General features: G+C 46.3%; 1 protein-coding gene across 5 annotated transcripts in view; it reads right to left on the bottom strand.

The window, feature by feature from the left end:
* Positions 1-5,878: 5,878 nt before the first annotated feature.
* ect2 (epithelial cell transforming 2) overlaps positions 5,879-23,318 on the bottom strand; it is a 39,023-nt gene continuing 21,583 nt past the window's right edge. For 3 of the 5 annotated variants that reach the window (XM_060066646.1, XM_060066648.1, XM_060066647.1), the window contains 11 exons: positions 22,988-23,098; positions 22,721-22,817; positions 22,378-22,459; positions 18,564-18,642; positions 17,765-17,884; positions 15,460-15,598; positions 13,995-14,149; positions 12,616-12,723; positions 12,042-12,176; positions 9,327-9,937; positions 5,879-7,047 (listed from right to left, as the gene is read on the bottom strand). In XM_060066646.1, coding sequence (XP_059922629.1) covers positions 9,344-9,937; positions 12,042-12,176; positions 12,616-12,723; positions 13,995-14,149; positions 15,460-15,598; positions 17,765-17,884; positions 18,564-18,642; positions 22,378-22,459; positions 22,721-22,817; positions 22,988-23,098 — 1,620 coding nt within the window. In that variant the 3' untranslated portion in view covers positions 5,879-7,047; positions 9,327-9,343. The remainder of the gene's footprint in view (positions 7,048-9,326; positions 9,938-12,041; positions 12,177-12,615; positions 12,724-13,994; positions 14,150-15,459; positions 15,599-17,764; positions 17,885-18,563; positions 18,643-22,377; positions 22,460-22,720; positions 22,818-22,987; positions 23,099-23,318) is intronic. The other 2 variants (XM_060066649.1, XM_060066650.1) reach the window with 1 other exon arrangement.

Below are 23,318 nucleotides of genomic sequence, written 5' to 3'. Positions count from 1 at the left end.
CACTTTGCATATTAAATTGCCAAATGCACACTGTCATTGACTGAAATTGTCCATTGAACTGCAAAATGCAATACCATTTCAATAAAGAGGCGAAAAAACGTCCATAGTTAAAATGACACTTATCGGTTCACTAACCAGCTACGTTCATTAGTCAAGTGGACTATGTACTCCCTTAAACCCTCACGCCGATATATAAAACGCGAGGGTTTAAGGGAAAGCCCCCAGATGGCATGACTCGGTGTGCGAAGAGACTGTGTGTAATGGGTGAGATGTAAAAATACACCGGCTTAATTTGAAGCCAGCAGCCCAAACCATTCCATACTTCTTCGACTAGGTCCTAAAATAACCATTAGATGACTCACTGCGCGGGGTTCCTGGTTGGTAGACCACCATGTTCCACACGGTTGGGGGATACAATGTTTTGTTTGAAACGTCTACAGCATCTCCAATGCAAGACATGGCAAAACGATAGTTCCGTATGCAACTACGGTTCTATGAATTCCGGATGACCGCCAGAGGCGGGGCTTGAGCACTGGATGTTCCATCTCGCACATGCGCAGGTCGAGTAATTATACCAACAAAGTCACCTGTGACACCTGGGTGACCCAAGAATGTCTATATATTCCGGAAGTCACCCGAGCATCTGTTCCAACTGGATCTTCTCGCGGAATCTGAGTTACAGAGAAATCTGGCGGTCATCCGGAATTCATAGAACCGTAGTTACATACGTAACTATTGTTCTATTTCATTCCTACTGACCGGTGCTTTAGCACTGGATGACTAATACCAAAAAGGTCACAAAGAGTGCTCACCAATTAAGGGCTCGAAGCCGTCGACAAGACAGCCGTCGCCACAGGATGAGGAGCAGCGACATTTACCCTGTAGAATCTGGCATGATGAGGACCATGTAGCCGTGGAGCAAAAGTCCTGAAGTAGAACCCCCTTCAAGGCAGCCCACGATGTAGCCATACTCCTGGTAGATTGGCACCTAACAGCCAAGGGCACAGGGAGCCCCTGTGCTCTATATATGCATTCAAGACCACATCCACAATCCAGTGGGAGAGTCTCTGTTTCAACAGGGCAGCCCCCGTAACAGACAAGCGGTTAGATAATGGGGGAACGCCCACGTAAAGAGCCTTTGCATTGCATGACCCGCAGGCTCTGCCTCGATCTGGTGCCCCCCTGATGGTTGGCGTGGTAGACTGTGGAGGTGTTGTCTGTCCGTACAAGAACATGTCGGTTCCTCAGAACTGGAAGGAAGTGCCTGAGAGCCAAGAACACCACAAGGAGTTCCAGCACATTTCTATGCTCCATTCTCTGTTGGGCATCCCACTGGCCTCTGACAGTCCTGCACTGCCATACTGCACCCCAGCTGGAAAGGGAGGCGTCTGTCTCTACAACCTCCCGCCGGGAAGCTATCCTCCCTAAGGGTGACCCTGCAATCAGGTCTCTCTCCAGGGTCTGAGGGCCCGAAGGCACTGCCCAGACACCCTGACCATCTTGTGTCTCTGCCACTTGGGGTCCAAGTGGAGACCATTCGCCCAAATCTGAAGATTATAACTTCAGAAGGCCTAGTGGGACCACCATGGATGCTGAGGTCAGCATACCTATCAGTCGAAGGAAGAGGCTGTATTCCAGCAACCTCCCCCGCCTGAAGCGCTGTAGCAGCTGCAGAATGGTAGCTACGCACTCTGGAGAGAGGCAGGCTTGCATGGCCACTGAGTCGAGCACCAGCCCAAGATAGCTCACAACCCGACATGGTGTATGGTTGCTCTTGGTAAAGTTGACCGTGAGGCCAAGCCGGTCCACATGGCTGAGGAGCATGGCTGTGTCCCTGATCGCCTGCTCCTGAGTTGGGGAAATTACCAACCAGTCGTCCAGGTATGGCAGTATCGCCATACCTGTGGCCTGTAATGGGGACAGGGCTGCTGCTACACACCGTGTAAATGTACGCGGGGCCAGAGAAAGCCCGAACGGAAGAACCCTGAACTGGTACACCTTGCCCAGAAAAGCAAAGCGGAGAAACCACCTGTGATGTTGGGTAATAGGGTCGTGAAAGTAAGCGTCTTTCAGTTCTATTGACACAAAACGAACCTTGAGGAACTGATTCAGCCCTCTCAAGTCCAGAATGGGGCAAAACCCGCCATCCTTCTTTGGTACCAGAAAGTAGGTTGAGAAGAACCCATCGAGCTGTTGTGGTTCTACTACTTCGATGGCATCCTTCCCAAGGAGGGTGGCTATTCCTGTCTCAGGACCAGGGATCTGTCAAGATCGTTGACCACAGTAACTTTGATCCTGCTTAAAGTTGGGGGCCGGCATCGGAATTGGAGTGTGTACCCGTTGGATAGCGTGGACACTATCCAAGGCTCTGTGGTCTGCTCTTCCCAGTGGCTCAGGTGCTGCTGAGAAAAGCGTCCGACAACCAGCCCTTGAACTTCAGTATCTAACCCCCTTGCCCCTAGGGGCCCTGGGAGGGCGGCGGCTGGGCGCTGGACCTCTTGGCGCCTGAAACGCCGCCCATGGCGCAGTGCTATGGCGCTGGTCCACCTGCGCTGAGAAGTGCTGGCCCCTTGATTGTCCACCTGAACGTGGTTGAGAGCTATTGGCACGGGGTACCGCAGATGCCCCCGGCCTGGAATGAAGCAGAGGTGCACGCTGTAAGCTAGCAAACTGCTGGTTAGCCTGGCCAACCTGTACACTTCGCTCCAGGGCCTGAAGAGCAGCTGGCCCAAACGTCTGGCCTGGGACCACTGAAACAGAACGGAGGGTCCGTCGACACACCTCCGACAGGGCCGATTGCGCCAGCCAAACCTGCCGTAACAGTTGACATTAATCTGCCTAGCTCCCTAGTCATATGCAAAGGTCTGCAGTGAAGCATCACTGAGGGTCTGTGCTGAAGGATCAGCACCTGACCCCCGTATAGTTTGAGACAGCACAACAACGATGTGAGAAAGCGAATTCCCAAGACATCCCACACGGGCAACAATGTTGTAACTCCTGGTAAGGAGGTCATCTGTAATCTGGCACTGGGGCCGAGGGCAGCGCGCATCGGCTCTCAGAGCCTCGTCTGGGGAGACAACCAGGGATGCTATAGCAGGCTCAATCTGAGCTAACCGGTCCAAGCCATAAGTATCAGCGTTGGCCATAGTTGCCAGAACTCTGGCCAGCATCTATGAAGCTCTGCGATGTACGGCTAACGGCTCAGAGGGGGGCAAGGAAAAAACGGAAGGTTGAGCGGCCTGTGGAAAAAAGGCATTCACAGGTGCAGATGACACAGGAGCTTCATCTAACCCCAGTCTTGCCAGGGCCATTCACACGGCTGGTCTAACAGTGTCGCGGCCGGACACTGACCCTCTAGCCCGAGCCGCCCAGAGACCCTTGAGAGAAAGCCTGAGGGGCAAAAGACGCTACCTCGTCGACCCCTTGTTCTTTTTCCTCTGTAGAGAGACTACAGGACGCAGCTGTAGACAGCATGTCATCCTCTGGATAAGTAGGTTGCGCAGCCGAAGGGGGGGTGGCTGGTACACCCTGAGCTGGTTGGAGGTTCTGTAGGAGGGCTTTAATCTGAGCAACCTCATCCGAAAGCGTATCCAATTGGTTTGCCAAGTTGACGACCTTACGGGACTACCCGGTGGGTCCCTCAGCTGCCGAGGCACGGCGCCTGGTGCCACTAGGACTAAGATCCGAAGGGGGCAACCCTGGTCCGCCCTCCACCTCAGCCAACCTAGCTAGCCTCAGTGTATGAGGCATGAAACTACAGTTCATGCATGGGTTATCTGACACTGCTTCCCTCAGGTGTTCAACCCCGAGGCATGCAGGGCAATGGTCATGGCCATCCTCCGCCTGCAGGGAGGCCGTGCAGGCGACACAATTATGGGCGCTTAACATGTCGATGTTGAATTGCAAGTAAATTAATTAGTAGGCTAGGCAGTCCAGCTTTAGGCGAGAGCAACCGAGCAACGACGCGACACCCCGACAATAACAGTGACGGCGAGCCTTGGAAACCCAAGCAGCCCACCGGAGAGCAAATTAACGCAGGCTAGGCAATCAAGCTATAGGCGAGAGCACCCGAGCAATGACGCGACACCCTGACAATAACACAGTGACGGCGAGCCTTGGAAACCCAAGCAGCCCACCGGAGAGCAATTAGCGCAGGCTAGGCAATCAGGCTTTAGGCGAGAACACCCGAGCAACGATGCGCCCGAATAACAGTGCGCTAGGAAAATACAGTGACGGTGACTTTTGAAACCCCAAGCCACACACTGGCGATCAAATCAAAGAACGCAACCGGCTAAATAAATACAGTGACGGTGGCTTGGGCCCCAAGCCCTGCACTGGCGAGCATACAAATGAGCAACTGGGCTTAGGCGAAAACACACGAGAAACGGTGCGAGACCGAAAGAATAACACAGCGACTGAAAACTAGCCGCCGACTAATGCGCTAAGCAAATTAAAGCAAAGGTGGAAAGGTGAAATCAGCTGCCGCGCTAGCCGACGGCTACGCGTAGCCTACACACTTTACTCACCCCTGGCCGCAGCCGAAATCGAACAAATTGCAATTCGCAGCCCTTGGTGGACGAAGTCAAATCGAGGCACCAACTCTTGGGTTACAAGGCTACTTGCGACAAGCTAATATGGTATCTTACAACAAACAACGTTTGTGTGTCCTGCTAGTCCGCTACCGCGAGAAGATAGAAGGTACAGATCCTCGGGTGACTTCCGGAATATATAGACATTCTCGGGTCACCCAGGTGTCCCAGGCGACTTTGTTGGTATAATTACTCGACCTGCGCATGCGCGAGATGGAACATCCAGTGCTAAAGCACCGTTCAGTAGGAGTGAAATAGAACGTTTTTAGGCTAAGTACATTTTCGTTAATATAAGAGTGTAAATGTCGACAAGTCGCTTTCTTCGAACAGCGGACCGCTCGACTTCATTTAGCAGGGGGAAACAGAGGACATAAATTAAGAGCCAATGAGAACAACGCAGTGTGATTGGCTGGGAGGGAGAAACCAGAGAACCAGGATGAAACACCTGAAGAAAATGTAACCACTCAAATTAATTGACGTTTGTCTGTGGGTTGCGATACACCTACCGTGTCAGTAGGTATTTTTTATTAGCTTTTAGTTTTCCCCCCTCACTAAAATACATAAGACGATGACTTCCATTCCATCTCCTTGCGCTACCAACTTTCGGAAATAGCTTATTTGGCTGTAATACGATACATAAATATCTGAAGTCTGAAGCATTTATATATGTACTATTTAAAAAGATTTTCCACCTCCCAAAAATGTGTATAACCTACCAGAAATTGATTTAAATGCCTTGTTCACATAAAAAAATCAAACACCTTTATTTGAAACCAGTCAGTAATCAAACTCGTATAGCCTATTTATTTCCAAGGAGAGCACGTCTGCTGTTATGTCTCACAACTCTACAACCACACAAGAATGCCACTAAATATCCAGTTGTGGTGGTGCGACATGGGAATTATACATGTTATTATACAGGCAACTGAACTGAATTGACTGATCTGAATGATGCATTATATTTGGAGCATATCCGGCCCCTGGCCCCAGTTGGTTCGGGCTTGTGTGAGAAGGATGTCATGGCTCAATGGCATCTCTTCATGCCCCTGTTGATTCTCTTAAAAGCCTTTTCCTCCTTCAAATTAACCGTTTTGACACGTAAAAAGGGGTACGTCACAATAATGGATTACATGGCCTGCCTTATGTGCGATCTATTTGAGTGTACTTTAAAATGACTGCAATGCAATTAGCAACACGCCTTAACAACTCATGTGAAGGTAAAGGAAACAATGATAGCCCACATTGGTTTATATGGAAATATTCCATTAGCCGATACAAAAAAATAAAGATTGTATGAAATGGACTTTTATTGAAGTAAAAGCATTTTCAACCATAACATTACAGACTTGGCATAACAACGTCAGTGTTCTGTACGGACTGAAAATGTGAATTAGTCCCGTTTCCCATTGTATATCGGAAATAATCTAAATCTCAATGGAAACTCAAGAGGCAGTATAATGAGTAAACTTCAATCTCCAATGTGGAAGTGCATTAAATATATAACAGTCAAGGAAAATAGACAATTAAAACCCCAAATTAGACAATATATACCACAAAAGTAACAAACAACATGAAGTAGAAAAACAAACAGATGACTGAAAACATAGAAACGAGGAGAACATTAAATCTGCAACAATAAATATATACTTGATGCAGCATCCCTTCCTCTGACCAAACATAAGAAAAGGAAAAGACCAAAAATTTTAAAAGCAGAAGGGTAACAACAGTTCGACTTGATCCGCTGAGTCAACAAAGCTAAAAACATAAAGCCAGCTTTATGAAAGCTGGAGGCAAAGTAGGAACCTTCACGAAACACAACACTCAAATTGTTAATAATTGTTCAAATTATCGCTGTTAGGTGAACTGTATCTACGTTGCTAAGGATAAAATGTTCAGTGAATATAGATATTTCAAAAGACCGTCTCCAACAAGCTATGCAACTAATACCGAAATAAAATAAAAAAAATAAGAGCCTGATATCCTTCATTGATCAAAATGGTAGATTATACCCCGGTAGTGCCGGCGTTCATCCAAAGCGGGCCCCTAACACTGTGCAATACCATTGGAGAACCTGACATTTGGGTCACAGGCCATGCTGTTGGATGGAGCAAGCGTCCTCCACGTTCAGAAGCCATTAGGTAAAGTCAACGGAATAAAGGAAATACATTTAGAAACACATAGAAATAGCATGATGGGGTTGAACTTGATAAGATCTAATATAGAACCTATTAGACGCCACAAGACTGGTGGGACGGCCCGGACAAATGCTGATATGACCAAAGCATCACATTTGAACCATGCTGGCATTACGGTTTGTTCACTATGGACCAAGAATATATATATTATTGTTGGGGAATGTGGTAGATGTTCAGATGAGGTGGGTGGTGGATCGGCTGAAGGTGTGGTACTTTCGCTCGAACACGGAATGCAGGCTGACCATAGAGGGCGAATGACGGGCCTGCAAAAGGAGAAGGGAGAGAACAGGCGGGTCAAAAGGACTGAAACGTGTGACTTCAGACTTCAGGGTTGCGTGTGAACAATCGAAGGGAATGCTCCCATTTGGTGGCAGATTTTGTTCAGTCCCATTGACCCACACCAGTGTTTAGAAAGAGTAACTACAGACAATGGATCGTCTTCTGTACACTATTCATGGTCATTTATATTGGTCAGCATTGATTGTATTTTTTTTCAAATACAAAAAAATGTAATGTATTTGTTACACAGATCATTTTACAGTTTAAAAACTTCTTTGTACAAAACATTTGTAAAAAGCGAAGTACACCAATATATATATTAAAGAATAGTGCTAGATGGTCATGAACTTACATGTTCAATCAGTGAGTAGCTACTCTTTAAAGAGGCAGTTAGGAGAAAGAGGCAAAACAACAAACAGGTTGATGTACAAGATGGCACCCGTGAACCTAATGTGTGTATCACCCAACAATTGCACGTGTTTGTTCATATGCCTCACAAGTCCAAACAGGTTTCCAAAGTGCAGTTAATCAAATGCCCCACAATGACAAAGCAATCGTTACGTTTGTTTTCCATGTATGTCTGGCTCTCATTGTAATTACCCTTTGACGCACAAGCCCTCTCAAGGGCCTTACCGTCTTCCAAGTAAGAGAAAGAGAGAGCGAACAAATACACTGAGGGCCAAACTAAACGAACCTTCGGGGCTCTGCAAAGTCAAAAACAAACATGCAAACAAAAGAAAAAGGCACACAATACTTTCGCTGTAAACAAGAACAAACTGCTCATTGGTCTTTGTTTGCTTGCAGTGGCTGAATGAGTGGAGTGCTGATGAATGGCAGCTCTGATTACATGTTAGTTAGCAAGGTGTCTATGCAGAAACACAGAGCACAAGCAATAGATGGCGGCATACAGCTGGGGTTGTTTACTGATTCAAAGTGGAATCAGTAAAGTTTCTTACAACCAAACACATATCTTATGGGCCTTATTCTCACCTCAAAACTAAAGGCCACACTGCCACCAAAGCATGGGTTTGTCTGAAGTGCATTAAGTAGATGTCTTAAATCAAAATGGTAGACGGGGGAATGCAGTTTAATTTGATATATATCACTGAATTATGCATGCCTTTTAAAGGATAAAGGATTCAATATAAATAGCAACAATCACTTATGTCAAACATGAGAGAAAACACAGGTAATTGAAAATACTGTTTATAATTGGCTCAAATTGGGGACTGGGATGGCATTTTCCAAGAACACCCACCTGCCACCCATTTGTGCTAATCAGAAAGCACAATCGCAACAACATGTGTTTATTTGAGACCGTGTGTACTTGTTTTAGCGATGGGTTGCGTTTTCTGTCCCTTCATTATGGCTACAGAACAGTGTATTTGGGAGAAAGCAGTGAGGTAATCAGTTCAAGGAAAAATATAGCAAAACAGAAACAGAAAAAAATGATTGAACCGCTGTCAACTGCACATTGCCAAAAAACACCAAGTGGGACTCCAGCTAGAGTAAATTGAATGCTGTGTGTTATTTTTAAGCAGATTTCTGACAAATCCCAGAAATGCCTCTTGACATTTGGACCAATTACATAATGGTGGAGATGGAGAAAGACGGTTGCTCTTTACCATCCTCCGTTCAGACCGCTTCTCACTAATCACCATTTTGTCTTTGACCGGTAACGACAGACATTGGGAGGGGGAATTCAACAAAACGGGAAATTAAAACTCCAGCATTCTCCTTAAAAGCAAGTGACAGAAAGAAGTGCCCAAAGCCATGTTAATGTGCATCCACCAACACCACTACCTTCTGGTGTCACACGTGACATGGAAGAGAATGAGGTTACCCAGATCTTGACCATTACCGCCAACACACCGGTTGTATGGCTTTTATTGGTTGATCATTAAGGTTAGTTGTAGTTAGCCGATTACTAATAATACAATTCCTACTTATCTGGTCAATTAGTGATATAATAACAAATTATAAAGGGAAGTTGATCTTGGACCAAGGATGCACCGATACGTATAATTAGTCTGTATTTGGATAAGATACTTGGCAAGGCTTTTTTTGAAGTGTACGCGATAATCAAAACAATGGAGAACTAAATCCAATCACAGGGATTCCATTACTTTTTTGCCTCTAGTATGCCAAAACTAAAAGGTCATACATGGTGTCTCGAGGTAATATGGAGGCGCTGCCGTAGGGATTCAATGCAGAGGAAACGGTACGGGTGCATCCCCAGCGTGGACAACAGGGGCATGCTCACGTCCGACTGCCGGCGCTCTACAGCAGGGTTTCCCTGCGCGGACCGGTCGGGCCCGGCTTCCGTGGATCCGCGGGGGGAGCGTCCCGCCCCGACCCGCCGGAAGGGTTCCCGCCTCGGGCGTACGACGTCAGGTGGGGCACCAGAACAGAGACCCTGGCCTGATACACCGCGGGGGGGGCCTGCCGCACGCTCCTCCGGGCCGTGTCGGTGGGCTTTAGGTTGAGGTGGGGGGCTCGGAGGCTGGCGGGGACACGGCTCCGGGGACTGGAGCTCGGGGAGCGATGGCCTGACGTAGCCGTGGGGAATCTAGGGTTGGACTGCGTCCGGGGAGCCTGGGGGGCCGGTTTGAGGAGCAGGCTGACCCGGCTAGATGGGAGCCCAGGGCTCTGACTGCCGGCGAGAGCCCCCGTGCCTGTGGCCGCCTGGGGGCTCGGCCGGGCGCTAGTGCTAGTGGCGGACGGAGGAGGGTTCGGAGCAGGGCTGCATGGGTCGCGTACACAGATCGACACCCTGGATCTGAGGGGCGGGTGGTCCAGAGAGTTTGAGCGCTGCACAATGGCGCTGTTCTTGGCCGAATCGCTCAAGCTGAAGGTAGAGGCCGAGCGGGACATCTGGGAGCACAGCAACACGACGGGGTTGGGAGAGAGAACACACACAAACACAGGGACAGAACAGGAGGACACGGGGCAAAGGATGAGGACATGCGAGGACATTGATGGATAATAGTGAAGGTAGACTGGATGGAAAGATTCTACCTTCAAAAAGGAAACACTGAATCTGAACTGAAGGGAGGAAATGGGCGTTTCAATCATTTAAATTCAATAAATAAATAAATGTGCAAGCATCATGGCATTGCTGCATGACACCTTTTTGTGACACCAGCGAGCTAACACTTTGATATTACTATTGGATGAGTAGCCTTATATCTCGTACAAATGGGATTGCAGTAAAGTTGGGGCTTTAGAAAATTACAGAATTGACAAATAAGTCCCTACATGCTGGAGAAGAAAGCATTTACAAGGCCTGATCGAAGGCTAATTCATGAATTCATCCATTCTTGGAGAAGGCAGCGGTTAAAGAAAGGCCCTGACGCGACGGCATTTATACCTCCTGGCCTCTGTCAAAAGGTCGCCCAATTAGTCCGGGTAAGAATATTTGACGTTTTTAAAATAAAAACTGGATGGCTCGATCCGTATATACCGTATTTTCCGGACTATACGTCGCTCCCGAGTATTAGTCGCATCAGTCAAAAAATGCTCCATGACGAGGAAAAAAACATATATACGTCGCATCGGTGTATAAGTCGCATTTATTTTTAAACATTTAAACAAGAGTTTCCTCGGCTTTTCGCCAGTCCCGGACAAGTTTTTCACTCACCCCAAACTTTCTTTCTGTTGCTCGATTGCCGTTTTCGGCTGCATACTTTATAATCTGCAGTTTAAATTGTGCAGTATAGCTTTTTCTTTTTGGCGGCATTTAATTTTGTGTTCTCTTTTGTTTTGTCTACGGTCTAGTTTATATATAATTTATTCGGTGGTGCAGTAGGCTTGCAGCGTTCAGTTGTAGGCCTAATGAATGACGGTGCCATCTTGCGGCCGAAGATTATGTACGCACAATTTTGGCATATAAGTCGCTTCGAAATGTAAGTCGCAGGGCAAGCCAAACTACAAAAAAACCGCGACTTATAGTCCGGAAAATACAGTAGAATTAATTTCCAATATTCAGAACCCCTAGCTGTCCAAAATACTTGAATCGGGTTGGACTTCGAGGGCGAGAGCCGTAATCGACATTTTATAGAGGTTGCTTTAGCACCGCTGTCGGGCGAGGCTCCGGGCTTTATGTAGCGTTGCAACATACTACCCCCATAGAAGGCCCCCCTGACACCGTACAATTTAAAACCTGGAACCCACATCACATTAAAACAAAACACACGCACAAAACAAAAACAAACCCTGATGAAAGGATCAAACGCCTGGCCTGCCACCAAAGGTTTAAAAGGATAGAATGGATGGATAGGAAATTAGACAGATGGACAAATCGAGGACAGCCCCCCCCCCCCCCCCACCTACCCCTGTTCTTTTCTCGCTGCTTATGCTCTGCTCCCTATGGAGTGGGTGAGCGTTTCCAAGGCGACACCAAGAAAGACGAGACGAGATGGATAGCTAGATATAGATCCATAGAAAGGCGAGAGCGGGGCGGTTGGGTGACGGAGCAGACAGGCCCCGTAGACAGGTTAACACAACTCAGACATAATCCCGCTGGCAGCCTCCGTAGACGGCCAGACAGTAGGTGGAGAGGATGAGGCCTCCTGGATGGAGAGCTATTCCTTATACCCGCCCACACATCACCCCCGCCATCTTCTCATATCCACCGCTTCTCTTTTTTATTGATTAGGAAAACAAGGTATTTTTCTCGTTCGCCTCCAAACAAAGTGGGCCATGAAGGGCCATATCGACGACCTGCTCTCCCACACCTGTGTGTACCACGTACACACACACCACCCGTCGCCCGATTAAAACTCCATCGATAGGTGGAGGGCAGCGTCTGGAGAACCGCGCGGGGGGGGGGGGGGGGGGGGGGCGGGGGGATCATTCACACTGCCGCAGGCCAGCTATCCGTCCATGCAGATGATCACTCTTATAAGTGGGAAAGGTTTTTTCTTTTGGCGTGTTTTAGCCGGGCGATTATCACGAGCAAGCCAGTCGGTGGACTTACGGCCAGGGTGGAACTGCTGGCGAAGCGGCTCTCGGCGCTCAGCCTGGGGCTCCTCTCCTCCGTCGTGCCGTTGGCCATGAAGGCCCTCTGGATGACACGCTTGGGCGTCTTGTTGAAGGAGAACACCCGCGTGACCTGCATTCAGAGAAGCAAAGTGAACATGTACCCTCTTGCTGTCCATCAAGGTTGACGCGAGGCTAATGCCAGGAAGAAACACAACGGATCTGAAAGTGGTGGGTTGTAAAATGCCTGCTATTTCTGTTGGACAGTACCAGCACCATGCATGTTCCAAAGTCTTTCCATTTCAGAAAACTTATTTTCCTCACATTTATTTTCATTTCTTTTGGTGCCCTAAAGTGTGGTCCTTTGAAAAGATCCATCAATAAATCGCAGAAAGGCAGCCTTGTCTATTGTAGCAAAGCGCTTACTTGAGTCTGGAATCTTTTTGGATAATATAGAGTTCAAAAGGCCCAGTTGGAGTTCTCATACAAGTGGTGTGCGTAGAGCACCCCACAGTTCTCCCAGGTAACCTTCAGGACACAAGGCGCACGGGGAGACCAGCTGTGTGATGTACCTTCTTGGAGGTCTTCTTGATGGCTCGGGAGGCCTTGCTCAAGGTGCTGTCCATGTCCTTGGTGCTGACCTGGAGGGGCTCGGGACTAGTTCTCTGGATCAGGTCGTCCTGGGTTACACCACGAGGACCCCAAGGGAAGAGCAGACAGGGATGCAACAAATTCAACAATTGTTCAAACTAGAGCAACATTTCAACAAAAACCTTGAAATAAATACTGCTTTCAGAGGGGGTCGGGGGGGGGGGGGTGCGATGCCACAAGTGCGAGGGCCGAAATAATACTTGACGCAGTGGCAATAGAGTGAACAGTGGAAATGCCCAACAGTGCAATAGGCTTGTGTGTGTGCAGCCGTGTACACACAAGTCTTTATTCTCCCTTACTGCTCCTCCTCCTCCTCCACCCCTTCTCTGCAGTACACATTTAACAAGCAGGGGCTCCGAGTCGTTGGTATTCACAGCGCACCGTTGACCCAGTAGAGAGAGCATTAGGAATGCAGCTGTTGAGCTGTTCAGGCCAGACCGGAGGCCAACATCGCCCCCTGTTGGCCGTTAGGTGTAGTGTTGTCCCGACACAGTGGCCAGTGGAATATGGAATATGATGGCAAAAATACATCAATATTGCCCTAATGGTGAATGACATGCATGGTGAATGTATGATAATACATGCAGCACATGGATAGTACCTGATTTTACTCAAGACTAATTACTGGGACAGAATTAACGTTTAAACCCTTGCAAGAATTAGATGGTGTCACAAGTGACATCGAAACCTGTGTTGTTTGCATGAGACAGAAATGGTGTCACCTCTAATCAAGCATGTCATGAGAGGACAATTGATATGAACCAGTCAATTCTCCTGCTGGCTACTTCATCTTCTCTGGCTTGTATTGCATATGCCATTCATACAATATATATGCTTGTTTTCCTTGTCATGTGTACAATGAAATGGAGCAATGATAGATGTTCATCACGCTACAACTGGACTTCTAAAAATAGTTCCAAGGCTCATTGTGATCCAAAGACAAGGAATACCTTCGGTAGAGATGCAATTCTGATGGGGCTTAGGGGAATTCCTCTTCCAGTACTCATTGCCTGCACTGCCTGCCAGCTAATATTCCAACACCTTTATCTAAATAAGCCATAGCCATCCAGAGGTAAAAAAAAAAGGGGGTGATCCCGAGCGCAGTGTTACCTCTACGTTTATTGAGCAACGCTGCACCAACGCAACACGATCTTTAGAGCCGCTCGTGTGTGTTACTCAGCATCATGAAACATAACAGTGGATCACAGCCTGCAATCGTTAAATAATTTAAACGTTAAAATAAATCCGACGGCGGGGGGGGGGGGGGGGGCGGGAGAGACGGTGTGTGAGTGCCTCTCACCGAGTCGGCCCTGCAGATTGTGTTGGCGACGTGTCGGCAGAGGGTGCGAAGCCAGTCGCTCTTCACCGTCTCCTCTCCCGTCAGCTGGAAGCTGAACAGCAGGTTCTCCTGCTCAGTGGGCGGATGTACCACCAGGGCGAAGGCGTTCACACACTCTGCACCCAGGGGAGAGACACACCGATAGAGACATTCAATAACAAACAGGGGGATGAGACCGTGTGGGGAGGGATCGTGGAAGACCAAACTAAAACAACAGAGAATTGGGTAAAAAGGTAGGTTCGGAAAATATGACAAACGGGGGCGTGATGAAGAGTAAAATGAAGGGAATATTGATCAAATATAGCAACAAAGAAAAACAATTCCAAGGTGACATATTATACCACCAGGTGAGATATTCAAAACGGCTTGTAATGGCTCATCACATTCACACCTGCTGGTATAACATGTCAACTTTGAGATTCTTGTGAAAATAAGGTATGGGAAAAGTGGGACCATTTAGGACCAATGACAGAAATTATGCAAGTTTTATGCAGGATTTTACACAGAAACAGATGTTGAAGACCACATGTATGAAGCATAACTCCCTTATATTATAAACTAGGGCACGTGACGGTTCCCCTTAAAGGAAAAGGAGTAAGTGAATGAGCGATTGACTCATTTTCCTCAGGATGTGACAACAGCATAGGGTCCACTGAGTAGGGATGTATAAAAAGGTGTATTTTATACACACCCGTTACACTTTGTGGCTTGTGTAAAAGGGTAAGTAAACCCCAAAACCGCTTCTTCCTGTTGAAAACGGCCTTATATGATGTTCTTATATAGTTTGTACGTTTTTTTATAATAAAATGCATAAAATTGTTGAACTGGAGTAATTCTCTGTAAAATACATGAATTCTGCTAGTTCCATCTGCAAGGTTTTGCCCAAAGGTCGGTTTTGACCAAACCCATGCATTTTTAAAACAACGTAGGAGGACGTTATACTGCTAAACACACCCTTTAAGGGCCTCACAGAATCCAACAAGACTACCGAAGAAAATTCAGCCAATTTGATAATGGTTGCCCTCAAACGCACTTCCTGGTCCATAAATTGCACCAGACCACTACAGACGGTGCTCCGAGTGGCATGTCAAGGCAAGTCCAAGATAAAAACAGATAAAGAAGCACAATTCCCCCCAAAACTAAGCACAATTCCCCCCAAAACTAAAACAAATCAACAAGGAGAGTGGGTGGAAACCACCCACTGAAAACAACCTTTTTCAGGCATCAAATCGTTCACAGCTGGATATCCCAATACAGATGATGGATTTACCCATCATTTCATTATGCATACCAACATTTGGTGACGATGTTGCAATAATAAGGTCTCCTTTGCACATGGGAACCCTGCAACAAAATGGCCGCGTGTTCTCCCAAATAGGAGAAAAATGTGTTGCAAATGCAAGAACATTTGGAGTGCGAGTCTTACCCTCGGTGTCCTGTAGGTCCAGCACTTTGCGGATCTGGGACAGTGGCATCAACATAATGTGCTTAAGCTGGGCTGGCGGCCTGGTCTGTCCCACAGGACTCTTAAATGTGCTGATCACCTTGTGACGCTTCCTGGCAATCTAAAACACACACAAACACAAATAAAGAAATACACATCATGGTCGCACATTCAAATTTCAATCTGATTCCGTTTGCGAAATTGCATTTGTTGTGTTTTTTTTTTTGTTTTTTTATTATTATACAGGAAAGTATTACAAGTAACAAAGTTACAATATAATAGGGCCTGTCAGTAAAATAACTGATTTCCAGCAGGTTCCTGTTTTGCAGCACAATATAACATACAAGGCACATCGCGCGTCACATTTACATACAACAGGGACATAGCACGTGTAAGTCAGTGTTTGCAAGTGTATGTGTTGAGGAGTAACAATTTATATGCTTTTTTGAACTGTGTGATGGATTGTAATACTCTAATGTGATGGGGAATGCCATTCCAGACTTTGGTGAAAGTGTGGATGAAGGACCTCTGTCCATAGCCGTTATTGAAAGCAGGCACTGGGTGGAGGGCCATGGAGACAGATCTAGTGAATCGCACTTGGGGCATGTTATGTGTTGGTAAGAGGGAGATGAGTGTTTGTGAGGTGCTGTGTTGGAGGTGAAAATGAAATGTGATAGCATGACTGTAAATAAAATTTTGAAAGGACAGAGCGTGAGATTGAGTGAGTGCAGTGCAGTGGGGTGTCCATTTTGGAAGATTACTGTGGATCTTTAAAGCTCGGTTGTATAGTCGTGCGATGGATTCAGTAACTTCCTTGGTGGTGAGAGACCATATTGGTATACAGTAGGAGATGGTTGAGAATACATTCGCATGCAGGTAGGTTTCGGAGACAGTTGAGGATAGGTATGGTCTAATCTTGTTATATACCGAGATGAGTCTGAGATGAGACTGCCATGTAGAGAAATTTCCAAGTTTGGCCTGAGATTTCAGTGTTGCTGTGCGACCACTGAAATCTCATCCAGAGCGTTCAAAAATAGCTTTTTGGCAGCGACAGATTTACAGCATCTATACAAGTAATTTTAGTAACAAATAAAAGTCTAGTGGAGGTTGAAGGCAAAGGACAACATTTAGGTTTTTGGCAAGAAAGGATTATGTAAGAAACCAACGAGTGTGTATGTATGCATGGGCTTACAAATTAGAAATAAATATAGGGGTGTTTGAGATGAGCACTTGAGCTGCTATCGGCAAATCAATTGGGCCCTAATCGAGGGCCTCATTAATATCAGATTATTAGCAGCTGTGTGCGAGCGCGCGTGCGCGCGTGGTAAAGGGACAGGGCCTTGGTTGGGCTCTATTAATGATCCATTCACAACATGTGCATTCATTCAAATGAGCCACGTTTTGCCTACTCCTTGTTGTTCACTACTTCCTGAACAACAATGAGCCAAGGCCAGTCTTAAGTACACTCACACAACCTATTTTAAAACCGACACAAAAAACACACACAAATGTAACCTTGCAAAAAATGGCTACATGTATGAGAGACAAAATGAACACACTGACACATGCACACACACACCTCATTAGGAGGCGTCACTGACACCTTCGGAATCAGCAAAGCTGCTTTCCCCCTTGTGTTCTCGATTGCCTACCCCGTTTCTAATGCTGCCCCTTCCTTAATTAACACACACACACATACACACACACACACACCCCCCGTGTCAGCAACGATAGATTGCGGCGGCATAAATTATACACCTTTTCTCGCCAGCCTCCGTCAACAGGAGCTTGCCGGCTCCGTTTTAAATGAATTTGCACTTGAACAGAGAGGCGCACCTAGATATTCTCATAATGAGAGCAGAGCGTCTGAAGGAAAGCGACCAACATTTTTGGAGTCCGTTTCCGAACATGAACCCGTGTCGTTGGAAATAAGATAATGGTGCGGCCCCAAATGAGAGAGTGTGAGTGAGCGGGTGAAGGCTCAATTATGGTTCCACGTAGAAGCAACGCAATGACCATGAAGACGCTTCAACGCAGTTGTAAACCTGTTTTAGTTCTGCGTCGGGTTTTAGTGATCGACCAGATCACAGCCCTCGCTGCTGCATTGCCTCAACGCAAGGTTAAAATTTTTGGGAGGCGCATGTCAGGCCCTTGCGGCGGACGTAAGGAGGGACCCCCAGGACGTAATGGTTCCATAAACCGCCTTACGTTGCGTCGACGTGGAACCAAAATCCAGCCTTGAGTGAATGAGTGAGTGGCTGCTTTAATGTACGTGTGTGTATGTTACCTCAAGGCAGTCGTTGAAGAGGAAGAGTGTGACCTGCTCTCCGCGGTCGCAGGGCTGGTCTCCCAGGGCGATGGTCTCCACGCGGTGCACCAGGCTGCGGTGGGACGACAGCAGGTTGGCCTGGCCGGGGGGGGGGGGGGGGGGGGGGGAGTAGAGGTAAGGAGGGATGGGAGGATATGATCCACCCAGAGCTCTCACTGGGTAAAATAAAATTACTTCCATGCATGTCGTCGATGACGGCCAGGGCTGCATCAGATTTTTTTTTTCATTGAGGATCCATTTAGCGACTATGTATATCCCGGCGATAGATGGATCATGGCAAGTATCCATAAGTATCCAAGTATCCACTCGCCGAAAGGGATGTCTTAAACTTGTTTGCATCCTCTTAGGAGTAGGACTACGCATTTAACGCAGCAATTTTTTTTTGCAATACAAGATAAGACACTGCCATACTAATGTCTGGCAACCTTCAGTGTGATGTTATGCCTTGAATTTGAGTATGCACGGAAAGTTGAGTAGTTATTCCTTCTGGTATAATCTCCTCTTACCGCAGTTGTTTTGCATCAACAAACTCAAAGTTGGCATATTCCGTGCTCGTGTGGCTTAAAATCGACAGCCTTTGTGGAATGATCAAATGTCTGAGGGGGCCTGGAGGAAACTGCTTCAATTACAAACAGGTCCACTCATCCATTAAAAGCCCAGTTCATCTGCGACAAAACATTAAGCTAACAGAGCAGAAGGATTGGAGGGGGAATTCAAAGAATATATAATAGAAGAGCGTTGCAGCGCTTCAACTTACAGGGCAGCCATCGACTTCATACACCACGTCAAAGATCTGCTTCTGGCCCTCTGTTTTCCGCTTGTCCTCATTGATGTGACTACAGACCAGAGCCGGAAGGAAGTAGACCCACAACAAACATAAAAAACAGAGGATTAAAGAATGGAGCCAGAACAGAGAACAAAGTGATGAGAATGAAAGAGGGGAGAGATGCATTGGCGTGAAAACGCAACTATGCAGAGAGATCAGGGGGCAACGGGGGAGGGGGGTCACTGAATCAATGGTGGACTTTTGTCATTTCATGTTTTTAAAAAACGGGAACTAACCACAAATGCTTTAAATCTGTAAAATAAAACAGATTGAAGCATTCCACTTGGACACAATAGATATGAGCAATATGGAAAAGGCCAAATATCCTTTTCATTCTGACCTTATATATTGATATTGGCAGTGACAATATTCATGCTTTTCTGTAATTAATTAATGCTAACCATGTGTATATAGACATAATTGCGTAGAAAAATCCTAACATGATGTAGAAAATACAAGCAGAAACTCTGAAGGGCATATTGATATACTGATAACCTGCCTTTTTTCCCAGGGAACAAGAGCACATGGTATTAAATTATAAAGGTCAACATTAGAGAAAAAACAGTGGTCTGGAAAACTGGTGGTACACGAACAATGCTATGCAGTTTCACAGTGGGAGTACTGTTTTGCTGCCCGAGGGGCGGATCACACAGAAGAGCATCGCAGCAGACGCAAACGTTTCAAGATCGCAATGCCAGAGTGCTTTCTGAGAACTGTACGGAGCACTTGTGGTGTGGTTGTGTGTGCAAAAGGGCAATTTATTCGGTTTCAAAATAAAAAATGGGCTTGACAAAAGCAAAGTCCTTACAATTGCTTTGATATCAGAACAAACTACAGTATTATCGCTACAGCTCATCCTTTACTATTGGAAAACAACGCTTAAATGAGCGCGTTTGGTAATACTTTGGTAATTACCACTTGGTGTGGTAACTGTGCATCTGCTACAAACCAATGCTGTTTTGTTATGCCTGTTGAACGATTTAGTTCAGAGCAAGCAAACATTGAATAACGGATCCTAACCATGCGCCCGATTTGTTGACATGAACTTTCAAATTAAATAGTTTCTAAAACCTCTCATGTTAGAAATGTCAATGATAGGGGCGTTGAAGACTTAATGCTTATGTGAATGGCCATTAATACAAATAAACATCCTGGAATAATCTTCAGCGTCCGTTTCTAATCATTGTGACAAATACTGATTTTATAGGGTTGGCTGCAGTGTCAATGAATTAATTACGAGAATTAACAAAATTGTACCAGAGCCATAATACATAAAATTACTTGTCGCTGGCAGCCATCTTGGATCAATTCGATGCAGATAACCAAGGTGGCCGGTAGGCAGTGTTGCCACAGTTACCTTGAAAAAGTAATCTGATTACTGATTACTAGTTACTCCTTAAAATAGTAACTTACTTACCTTACTGATTGCATGGTTTTAAAAGTAACTAAGTTAGATTACAAGTTACTTTATTAGTTAAATTTAGCTGCAACAACCGGTTTTGCCACTACAATTTTATTTATTTTTTTATGTGTAGACAAAATTTCACCGCACACTTTTCGGGGCGATCACCGGACGCAGCTCCACACACACACGCAGCTCCACACACACACGCAGCTCCGCACGATTCCGCCGCTAATAACAACTGGTGGCGCGGACTCTGGGGAGTCAAGGTCAACACTAGCCTCTGATAGATTGAAGTCTTTGGAGACTTAGAGACAGTCACAGGCACACACACACCACTCCATCGCTCTCAATGCCAATTGGTGATCCGGTAAAAAATAAATAAAAAATAGTAACGCACAGTGACTTTGATGAGTAAATTTAATCTGATTACTGGTTTGGAAATAGTATCGCATTGGATTACTCGTTACTGAAAAAAGTGGTCCGAGGCCATTAGCGCGTTACTAAGTAACGCGTTACTAAGTAACGCGTTACTAAAGGTGCGAACACACCAAGCGCGTACCTCGCGTACCATGTACGTGCGTAACGCAGCGAAAATGTTGCTTGACCATTTTGTGTCAAAAATGGTCAGATACGCGCGTATCTGACCATTTAAGGAGTCCGAGGATTAAGGAGTCCGAGGAAGGAAACCCAAACGCCGCCGTGTTTGGATGGATGATAGAGCTTGGATCGGGTTAGATTAAATAATCTCGGATATAAATAACAATAATCGGGTTAAATAACTTCACATGGTGTGTCTGGTGTGTTTCCAGCATTCGTAGTGTTGATCAGCAGAGAAATAGTCCGCCAAGACGTTGAGGTTGCTTAGCAATCAGAGACTCTGTCCATGCAAGTGAACGGAGCGTTCACTCTTCGTCATAACTATCAAACCAAACATCCTTCACATTCACCGAGCGAACATTATGAGAGTAAAATGCACATTTCTCGCTAGAAATGTTTCCATAAACGCATTTAATGGCGTAACTATGTTACTATTTCCACTCAGAATAAAGAAAGTTGCCGGCCGTGGCTGCCATGGACATGGCTGCTCTGGAGTCCGAGGTAGGAAACCCAAACGTCGCCGTGTTTGGGTGATAGAGTTTAGATCGGGTTAGATTAAATAATCTCGGATATAAATAACAATAATCGGGTTAAATAACTTCACATGGTGTGTCTGGTGTGTTTCCAGCATTCGTAGTGTTGATCAGCAGAGAAATAGTCCGCCAAGACGTTGAGGTTGCTTAGCAATCAGAGACTCTGTCCATGCAAGTGAACGGAGCGTTCACTCTTCGTCATAACTATCAAACCAAACATCCTTCACATTCACCGAGCGAACATTATGAGAGTAAAATGCACATTTCTCGCTAGAAATGTTTCCATAAACGCATTTAATGGCGTAACTATGTTACTATTTCCACTCAGAATAAAGAAAGTTGCCGGCCGTGGCTGCCATGGACATGGCTGCTCTGGAGTCCGAGGTAGGAAACCCAAACGTCGCCGTGTTTGGGTGATAGAGTTTAGATCGGGTTAGATTAAGTAATCTCGGATATAAATAACAATAATCGGGTTAAATAACTTCACATGGTGTGTCTGGTGTGTTTCCAGCATTCGTAGTGTTGATCAGCAGATATATAGTCCGCCAAGACGTTGAGGTTGCTTTAGTAACCAGAGACTCTGTCCATGCAAGTGAACGGAGCGTTCCCTCTTCGTCATAACTATCAAACCAAACATCCTTCACATTCACCGAGCGAACATTATGAAAGTAAAATGCACATTTCTCGCTAAAAATGTTTCCATAAAAGCATTTAATGCCGTAACTATGTTACTATTTCCACACAGAATAAAGAAAGATGTCGGCCGTATGCTTCTGTCCAAGCTCACTACTCTCTGCCAGTGACGTCGGGTCAAGCTCAACGCTGATTGGCTATTGCGGCGCGTATGAGCATAAAAAGTTAAATTTTTTGAACTCCTCGCGTACATGTACGCGCGTATATGTACGCGCGTATATGTGCGCGCGTATATGTGCGCGCGTATATATACGCGCGTATATGTACGCGCGTATATGTACGCGCCTCATACGCCCCTACAGCGAGTAAAATGTTGCTTGGTACGCATGATACGATGTACGCACCTCATACGCGCGTACACCAATGCTTCCCTATGGAAAAATTGCCGATTTTATACGCGTGGTACGCAGGTGACGCGTTTGGTGTGGCCGTACCTTAAGTGACACGTTACTAAGTGACGCGTTACTGGCATCATTGCCGGTAGGTGAATGAAGGACCATTGAGGCACAGAACTCACGTCATGACTTCTTTCAGAGCCTCTATGGCTCTCTCCAGGGTTCTCTTGTCAGGGTTGTCATCCGAGGTGTGCTTCTTTATGTCTGCAGGTGAGTTGAAGAGGTAGAGAAAGAGAGCAAGGGTCCAATAAGTCAAATGGATGGGCTTGCGTAAAACAAACAGGAGGAAACAAATGAAAAGCAAAAGTGACATGATTTTGGTGCCCACAAGTGAACAAACTTGTGGGGGGGGGTTATGTTTGAGATAGTGGACCACCTATCCCGCTTTAAATCATGCCAACTTGCAATGAAATGTAATGCATGTATGTGTGAGTCTTGACCGTCGTCGGCGCAGATCTGGGTTACCATTGAGCAGAAGGCCAACACTGGGCAGCCTCTGCACTGGCCGAATGAGAAGCTCGACAAGAGTCTGTCTCCCACACTCTGGCTTGGACTGATTGATCTGCAGACCCACGAGGAGAAGAAGCAGAGAGAACATAACAGCAGTTACAGCGGTGTTGAAAAGGAGGTGGCACAAAATAATCAAAAACAAAATGTGTCTCTGCAACACTTCGGAAAAAGCAGATCGGAGATTAACTTTGAGCGTGAGCCCAGCCCTTCGGAGTCACGTACCTTGAGGAACGCGTGAAAACGTGGCTTCAGCTTCTCACACTTGACGATGGTGTCTTTGCTCATTTCAAAGAAGTTGACGAAGGACGGGTAGGTCTTGAGCATCTCTTTGGACTGAAAGGATGAAACACGGGGGGGTGCATGGTGAGGGGTACGGTTAGCTGCCTTTAGTGGGAACTGTAAGGACAGATACTCGACCTCAACCCTGTGCCTATCCCTCGACCACGCCAGAAAGGGGTGTATATAATGAATAATATAATCATCTCCAGAGGAAATCACACTAATTTGGATGTTAAGTAGCTGCTGCTCAGATCTCTCCAAATCTTAGCCACAC

Source organism: Gadus macrocephalus, chromosome 12 (assembly GCF_031168955.1).
Source record: "Gadus macrocephalus chromosome 12, ASM3116895v1".
Lineage (NCBI taxonomy): Eukaryota > Metazoa > Chordata > Actinopteri > Gadiformes > Gadidae > Gadus > Gadus macrocephalus.
This window is presented reverse-complemented; position numbering and strand designations above follow the sequence as displayed.